At 39.7% G+C, this 9,097-nt stretch overlaps 1 protein-coding gene across 1 annotated transcript; it reads right to left on the reverse strand.

The window, feature by feature from the left end:
* Positions 1 to 61: 61 nt before the first annotated feature.
* LOC137293742 (lysosomal proton-coupled steroid conjugate and bile acid symporter SLC46A3-like) lies at positions 62 to 4,343 on the reverse strand. The gene is made up of 4 exons (XM_067824454.1): positions 3,171 to 4,343; positions 2,992 to 3,075; positions 1,736 to 1,892; positions 62 to 1,281 (listed from the first exon to the last, which is right to left on the reverse strand). Exons 1-4 carry the CDS (start codon positions 4,282 to 4,284, stop codon positions 1,209 to 1,211), a joined length of 1,428 nt encoding a protein of 475 aa, XP_067680555.1. The 5' UTR covers positions 4,285 to 4,343; the 3' UTR covers positions 62 to 1,208.
* Between the last annotated feature and the right edge of the window lie 4,754 nt (positions 4,344 to 9,097).

Below are 9,097 nucleotides of genomic sequence, written 5' to 3' on the forward strand. Positions count from 1 at the left end.
ACAACATACCAGCTCTAGACAAAATGACAAAAAATTGTGTCACTAAAACATAAAAACGTTGTTTAAAAAACTGTCATAATTTATTCGTGCGATTTCCCAGTTTGTTACAAGGGCACAAAGGCAACGAAAAGAACAGGCTGTCACACTTTTTTTGAGCTGGTTAGATGACACCCTAACTGCACAAGCAGTGCGCTGTATGTACTAAGTAATTTAAGTGCATATTTGGCCTTCCTCCTTTCATCCTTGAGGAAATCATAGACTTATGAACATTATAGACTTTGCATGGGGAGCAATTTTCGTTTCCTCTCACTTTGTCAATCAGTAGTAGTCACATGTCTCTGAGGTCGCTAATGCACGTGCACCTCTCTTTTCGTGCTGTTCCTTTAGTTTCACAAGCATGCTTTGCCTGTTTCAGTTTTACAAGCCTCTCAGATCCACACCAGTCACACTTTATAGCAAAACTACAAATACTGCTACTCTCAAAAGTATTGATTCCCTTCTCCATGAAATCTCATGATTGATTAAAGATCATTATTCGCGCACCTAACACGTTTCGGCGCGGAATGTGGAATTAACAAGGCACACGAAAATCAACATTTATACGAAACTTCGTTAATATATAATGTATGTAGTATAAAAACATACGTTTCAGCATTTGACACATCGCTATCGTAGCGGGTCGAAGCCATCATCCACACGACAGTATCAAGGTCAGACATTAATATTCGACATCAATATTCGTATTAGCTAAAATCCGAACAAACAGTATGGCGAATAGTTAACGCCAACAGCTGCCACCGATGTAATATTGAAGTTCATGTCTTACAATACTGATAAGTACGTTTTTGTCAGGAAATATTCACAATTTGTCTACTTTCGTCTTTTTTCATCCTGTAGTTTCACAAGCCTGGTTTGCCTGTTTGAAGTTTTTCAAGCCTCTCCGACCCACGCCAGTCATACTCTATAGCAAAACTACAATTAAAACTGCTACTCTTAAAAGCACAGATCACTCTCTCCATGAATTGTCATAATGGATTAAAGCTTTAAATATAAACAAAACGCTCCTGACAATTTTGGCCTGAACTAATAAGGTCCCAGAACTGATGTTAATGTAAAGAGTATCCTCGTTCCTTGATGGCCACTTCAACAACTGAGACCAATGGTATGTCAGTGAGACACTTGTGTTGGAGGATGATTGGGCATGGTGTTTAGTTGTTGTTGTTGATGCCATCAGCGGAGGTATCAGTTACAGTCCCGCGACGGGCGATCCACAAAAACACCCTGCAACACACAAATATGTATAAGACTAGTAGATCTATATGGATGGCAACTTCTTTATTGTATAACTAACTGGTTTCTGGGCTACTTCTTGCAAATTCTTCAGGTGATCACATGAAGATAAGAAGAAATTAACACCAATATACTCGTCGCATATGTTCACAACTAAGAAATGCCCCTCAAGACTCACATGAATATAAATTCGTTAAATATCATTTTTTCCCCCATTTACACGATCTGATTTCTATAGGATACCTCTTGCAGCTACTCAGAAGAGAAATTTCGATGAACAAAATATCTATGCTACAAAAGTATCTTTCGGATCCATATGTGACATTCCATCAGTGAAATGTAAACATACAAACATACTAAGATAGCTAGAGAGACTATCAATTGCTCGGGTTATCGATGGACAACATCCTGAATGTTCAGTACTCGCAACAAGACCTGTACTCACACCATGATAAAAGCACACAACAGTTGACATCCCGCACCAGTGAAGAAGATAAAACCACGCAGCATTTTCACAGTGGCATTATACATCTCGTTGAAAACTGTAGACCCAGTACCTGATGATATGATGTTCACAAGTCCGATACCGGCAAACAGTGATCCTGAAATCAATATTAGAGGAAGATAAGCTCACCGAATCGTGTACATGTTCTCGTCGGGGCTGTTGGGTAGCCTGTGTTGCTCGTCAAGCCGAAAACCAGTGTTTGATTCCCCACGTGAATACAATGTGTGAATACCAGTTATAGTGTCCTCCGCCATGATAGTACTATAATACTGTTAAAAGTGGCATAAAACGTCACTCATATCGTCATTATTTGATAATCAACTTCTTCCACAGAAACTAATTTAGGTTTTGAACTGTGAATGGTTTCACCTAAATTGTTTACAAGTTCTCTCCTGTCCACTATTGTGTACACATTTGTTAAGCAAATGAGTTTAGAAAACATTTACAATTGAGGAAAGATTTCTATGTGCACTCTCATTCCTTTTCCAGTTCTATTTGCAATACATTCCGGATTCAGTTTGCAGGATCGTTGTTTCAGAAGTGAATGCTGCTAGTAATCAAGGTCAGTTGGACACGCTGTGGCTTTCAGGCCATTACATATGATGGAGCAAAGGAGAAATCAGGTGATGAAGAAACATCGAGGGAAAATGTCACACTTTATTCCATTCCACTGGAAATATTGGAAATTGGAAATGGCTAGTGGTATGCTCATATGTATACCCTACTTTTTGTGTATAGTTTGCATGTAAGGAAGCCTATGTAGGTCTGGAACATATAGCAAGTCTAGATTTCCATACTTTATGGAAATGAGCAAGGTCTCAGTGTTCCTTTGCCTTAATTTTATGACATTGTATATGAACGTTTTTTTTCTGTGAAATATGTTTATTTCAGATCATGCTATACTTCAAAACATGTCCATGTTTGTTTACTATGTCATGTTATTTAGAACACAATGTAACCTATTCATGATTGTTTTCCCGTCTTCATGTCTATTACATCTGCGTTTAAATGGTGACTAATAACTGTGTTGTACTCCAGACATGTGACCTTTCCGTACTGGAAATAAATATATATCAGGACCCTCTATTGTTATCATACTTGCATGTCAAGGTGTGTCCATATTCATCTCCGAGGATCCATGTTTTCATTCTGTTTGCAAGCTTCACATGTTCAACAAAATGTCTCTGCATACTAACCCTGCATTTCTGGAGGGGCCATCCGTGACATGACAGCTCGCAGTGTTGGCAACAGAGGCGCTGCAATACCGCTGGGCAAAACAGCTGCAAAAAATAACAAACATAAAACCCAATTCAAATTATACGATAGCAAAAACACATTACTAAATAATTTTTTCTGAAGATGTCAAATGACTTACTCAGGAAGAGCATGACGTCAGTGGTGGCTGCACCATTTAGGACGTAGGATGCGGCTAGTATGACAGATGTTATGATGCATATCTCAGGGTCTGAGGTGCATAAATGAAGTAGTTTGATGACTGGAATCCCAAGCACTTGTCTGGAAAGGGCCAACGCCATATTGAAATAGCCGATGAGTACTGGTCCCCAACAGAAAGGCAGGTTCAGCTGGAAAAGATATTCCAGAAAAAAGACACCACTTACACTAAAATATGTTAAGAAATATGTTGTCACTGAAAGCCAGAAAAGTCTTCTCCTTTGTCCAAAATCTTTTGAAAAGTAGAATCCAAAGACATTTTTCACCGCCTTCAGTGGAGATGGGTATTGGGATCTTCTATCTTTGTTGACTGTTTCAGGGAGAAGAACAATGACAAGGATTAGTGAGAGAAACATGAGTGAAGTTGTAGTTATTGATGGGTAGAGGTAACCTAGGTCCTTGATGAAGTATCCGGTAATAACTTGGGACGCTGCGGTTGACAGGTAGGTGGTGAAATCTATCACAGCGATTCCAACTGTCCTGGAGTTCTTAGGAGGCGTGTTGTCAGCCGTGTAAGCATAGCTAGCCAGAATTACACCATTATATCCACCCGAAACACCTTCAATTACTTCCCCAACAAACAGATATTTCAGATCAAGATTCCAGTAAATAACAAATATCGTCAATACATTCTTCAGAATCTGGCCGACTAAAGGGCAGATGAAGAGAAATCGTCGACCAAGAAAATCCGAATACGCCCCTAAGAACATGCAGCTAATTAACGCTGTAGAGTTTCCGATGGCTACGAGTATTGTCTGACAGTTGGAAGTAAGATGCTGCACCCGTTCCTGTAACATGTATCCTGGATCCGACTCATTGACGTAACACTTAGACGTTTGATTAGCAGTAGTGGCTGACTTTGTGCTGTTGTCGAACACCTCGTCGGAGTACCTCTGGTAAATGTATTGTGTTAACACTGGATCATGGACATTGACAGACAGCTGGTAAACAAGAAACATAATGTTGGCCTTAAGTAGATTTCCGATCTTAGCCTTCTCTTCTTTATCCTTGTTTTCAATGCGTGGCACAGACTCCATGTTTGTTCCGTGGTCATCCAGGAAGTTGTGGCCTACCTAGAGTCACGTGTCCCAGAAACATGCCCCGATACATGCGCAGTGCATTTTGATAGCCTTATCTTGTTTGACCTAAAAATATTATGTCATGACCAATTGATATAATCATATAGTTTTACATGAGATAATCAGTTGCGTGATTTCACAGTGGTGCTGCATTGTGTGTGAGCTGTGGTATGCAGGCTGTGACAGATATCGATAGGCTGTGGTAAACACGGAAGGGTAACGTGCAGCTGGTATATATAATGAACTAATCTTGAGAAGGAATTGCCATAGTGGAATGTAACCGAAATATATTGTAGAGTGCAATGTAGATAAAGTGTAGCTAAGAAATAAGAAACGTGGGATGAAAGGCATCTGTGTCCTCTACACCATCCACTGGAGATTAGAAAAGTGTACTTTGACGCCATTATGAATCTTATTACCATATATGTTGCATTTACACAAAGGCAAACAGAATAAATGAAGAGAATAGGTGAAAATATTATTTAACGATGTCAGAGTTTCTCATAGTAAGCTAACAAATAAAATACCCCTTCCCCCCCCCCCCCCCCCCCCTCCTCCCCCGAAGTCTGCTTGTCTTAAAATAGACCATGTCACATGACATGAAATCAAGTTCACAACGATAGCACAGTGGACTTTGAACGAGGTCTGATAGTTTTGCACCAGTTGTAACGTTGCATGCTATACCCTTGAAGGGGTTGGCCAGAGGACCGCACCTTTGTGTGAAGGTCTGGGAGTAAATTGAATTTAGGCTCAGCATCATGTTGAAGCCTATTGCAATATTTTGTGATGCATGTGTGCGTGTGTGATGTGTGTGCTGTCTGTGCCTGTGATTACGCGCTTGCAGATAATTCACAATCACAAAAATGCAATTAAAAGGACTCTATTTCTAAAATCGTGTTTGTAAATCTGAATTGGACGTTTGTATTAATGCATCTGTATTTTGTCTAAAGATCAAATGAATGTTTGAATCTATAATTCCAGGTGATTTAAACTGAATATACCTTTTTCAAATTTCAAGATAATGTTGCCTAGAACATCACGAGTGGTTAGGAATAATGAAGTGATGTTTGTCTCAAGGCATGCTGTTAATTCCACCACGAACGGTATATTGAATATTGCATGAATCAATAAATAGATCACAATCGTCATCAAGATCATCATGAATTTCGTCCATAGTGTCTTCTGAAAACGATAAGTTTGTGCTGACTATGTGAGTTATGGATTGTGAATGCGGCTTTGTACTATCTATTTGTATGGGTTCCATTAATAATAATAATGGTAATAATATTGTGACTTCCGCGTCATGTTATCTTATGACTTGTTCATTTGTGGTGACTGAAATGATTCGTTATAAATATTTAGTTCTTTGATATTTGATAATGTTGATGTTGTACACAATAGATATCTGTAATGACTATTAATGCATAATTTCATAATTTGAACTGATCAAGAAATGTGCTGATATGTAAAACCCTGGAGTCGAAAGTAGTTGTAATTGCCGCTGTTAAGAACATATGCTATCCAAAAAAGAAACGCATAGACGATACGTCTGTTGCGAAAATGTATTTTCAAACATGTATAACTCGTCCACACATAGGCTTTAATGCATGAAATTTTACACCAGTTTAGAAGAAGGTAATGTCTATACAACGAAGGGGATACTCTTAGATAACGGAGACGCTGAGCGAGATGGTGACAATGTAGCACAATCCGTCTTTCAACCTGTTCCATACTGTTTCACAGGATATACTCTGAAGTCCAGGCACGCTGGCTGCTGTGCTCTCACCTGTGCCAGTACGATCATGCAACTGCGGTACCCGGATGTACCGATCTTGGGCTGCAGTGGTAACTCGAGGTCTGCCTCATATGTTATACCTCTTTGGTTGCAACGAACTGCAAGCCATCGTATCTTGCTCAGGCTAACATTCACACGCCGGGCAGAAGATTGGTAATCGCCAGCATGCATTCTTTCAATGGCGATGTGTCGTAGAGTCAAGACGTGACGTTATTATTTGACTTCGAAATTCCTTCAAAACGAATGCCAATTTCTGAAAGTAATCTGGATCTTTATTGTCAGACATTGAAAGCTCTTTGCTGCACAACTTCAACTAAAATCGACTTTTTACTTGTGACGCTATGTAAAATCATTGCCTCACATACTAGGTAATTAATAGACTTTGAAATATACAAATTGCCTATGCGTTTCTTTTTTTGGATAGTATATTATGCAATGAAACTATTTTCTGACTGTCTAGCTAAGAACAGATCGCTCCAAGATCGTTCATTGTTTGCGCTAGTCATGATAGGAATTTTCGTAAATAATAAGGTTGACTCTGCATCACGTCCATGGTATTCGTTCAATGGTGACACAATCGTCCTGGAGAAGTGAACCTTTATGGGTCATACAACCCATGCGGAAGTTTATTTCGATTATCTGGTTCCCAAAAGCACTTCACGAATAGTCCTTTCCGACCATTTCGAAAGGAAACAGTGCACGTAACTAATGCTTGCTGGATTCTATTGACGAATGATTCGAACTGCACTAACATCTATCTGTGACCACGTTGCACGTGTATTTAAAATTTATAAAAAAACAGTTTTACAAGGAAATATATCATGATTATTTCTGCAGTTTGTTCACATGATAATACAATCACCCTGTGTGTGTGTAAGTAAGTATATCGCTGGTTTGTGGAATTTTGCTACTAAATATCTTAAGGCCTCCATGTACTGAGTGAGCGACTTGCGACTTACATCGGCAATAATCGTGATTAAAACTAAGTATAGATTAAATTATAAACACCAATGAAGGATAGTAAAACAGATTATCACAGATAGATATTTACAACTAGTAATTAAATCTGAAACGACACAATATAAACACGAGCTATGGACTACGTACAACTGAAGGTAGATCAACATACAAGGGACCATAAGGACTTTCAATGGATTTACCCCATCCTTTCAGGCCCTGGCGATTGCAGAAAGAAGACTCCTAATTAAAAGAACATAAATATACGAATAAGAATAATAATAGGTTTAAACGGACGTTGAATGCTTTGGGACTTACGTACCCTCTCAAGAGGACAATCATTTTATAATACCGCTTCACGTAGTCCGGCTTCAGACATACAGTAGACAGTATGTTGCTTCTTTTAAGGCGAAATGAGATTGTTCAGTCTTGAGTGAGTGTTTTGAGTTTTACGCCGCACTTAGCAATATTCTAGATGTAAAATGTTTGCGGCAGCCTGTATATAATCGACTCTGGATTAGAGAATCCACTGGTCAACAGCATGACCATCGATCTGCGCAATTTAGATACAATGATACCAAGTCAGCGAGCATGACCAAGCGATGCTGTTAGTGGATTCTTTCGACTCGCATGGGCTACTGAAGATCAATTCTAACCCGGATCTTGAGTAAGACTGTTTACTGTATGTTGTCATCCAACGTTGTTGTTCATCATATAAACCATGCCTTGTCTCAGACCAAAAACTTCGTTCGTTACAGTTCACCCCTATGTAGTTTGTGTACTGAAACTAGGGATGTATCCTCGATATCTGAAGGGTACACATTCCCATAACTCTCCACTATACCCTGGATGCATCCTCGGCACTGCCCGGTGAATTTATCACCGTCCTTTGCTGCCCTTTTCTCCAATCAGGTCTTTACGCTGGGAAGTTTAGCGAATGATGCAGAGCTACTCTCAAAGAGGCACACGGAGGTCATGTATATATTTTTCAAAGTTTCGGACCTGCGAATTTGTCTGTATGATTTCCCCCAACTCTGAGTCGCACTACTAACAAACCATCGCAGTTGCAACTGCTATCTCTGTTGACACCGGAAAGTGGAGCCAGCAAAGGGAGGTAATAAAATTATCGGGCCGCAGAGGCATCCAGGGTATAGTGAAGAGTTATCGGAACGTATACCCTGGAGATATCGAGGATGCCAGGGATGATATTGTCATCATTATACGATATTTTTCGTTTTACGTTTATGGCTTTGAAGAAGGTGGGGGTGGGGAGGTGGAGGAGTAGCCCAGTGGTTAAAGCGTTCGCTCGTCTTCCCGAAGACCTGGGGGCCATTCCCCAAGTTTGTACACATTGTTGAAGCTCTTTTGTGGTATTCCCCGCCGTGTTATTGCTGGAATATTGCTAAAAGCGGTGTAAAACTAAACTCACTCACTAACTGAAGGTGACTGTTTGGCGAATGGTTTGAAGATAAGGCTATTGATTTCATACGAAGATGACCTCATTGTATATTTTCATTTTTCTTTATTTGACACCAGGTCGACACATTAATGCATCTAGTATGAGTGATTGAGTGAGTTTGGTGTTACGCCGCTTTTAGCAATATTTCATCAATATCACGCCTGGGGACACCAGAAATGAGATTATGTAGTGAGTTTACATAGTGCTTGTTCTTTGACATTATATCAGCTGGGAAACTTGAAGAATGTTCAAAGTTGAAATCGGAAAATCAACTGCTGTGTGCAGCCACTAGAACTTTAGACTGGATGCGCACTCTTTCTGGATCGCGAACGATGTAACAGGACTTGTCAATGACGCATCACCACTTATAGGATATAACACCCTGTTTCACGTTTTACAGATAGACATGGACCACCGTACAATTAGTGACCCTTTTAATAGCGCATGGATAAACTCAGTTTAAAGTCGGTGCAGACTGGATAACTTTGGTTAACGTACCCTCGAAATACCTCACGATACAGACGAAATTCAATCGTCACGAGTAGATGAGTCATCATTCC

This window comes from Haliotis asinina, chromosome 8 (genome assembly GCF_037392515.1).
Source record: "Haliotis asinina isolate JCU_RB_2024 chromosome 8, JCU_Hal_asi_v2, whole genome shotgun sequence".
NCBI classification, from domain to species: Eukaryota; Metazoa; Mollusca; class Gastropoda; order Lepetellida; family Haliotidae; genus Haliotis; species Haliotis asinina.

Coding starts and splice junctions, on each gene's coding strand:
- LOC137293742 (XM_067824454.1), bottom strand. CDS start 4,284: ATGGAGTCTGTGCCACGCATTGAAAACAAGGATAAAGAAGAGAAGGCT. Junction 3,076..3,170: donor TGACGTCATGCTCTTCCTGA/GTAAGTCATTTG, acceptor TATTTTTTGCAG/CTGTTTTGCCCAGCGGTATT. Junction 1,282..1,735: donor TTGTGTGCTTTTATCATGGT/GTGAGTACAGGT, acceptor TGTGTGTTGCAG/GGTGTTTTTGTGGATCGCCC.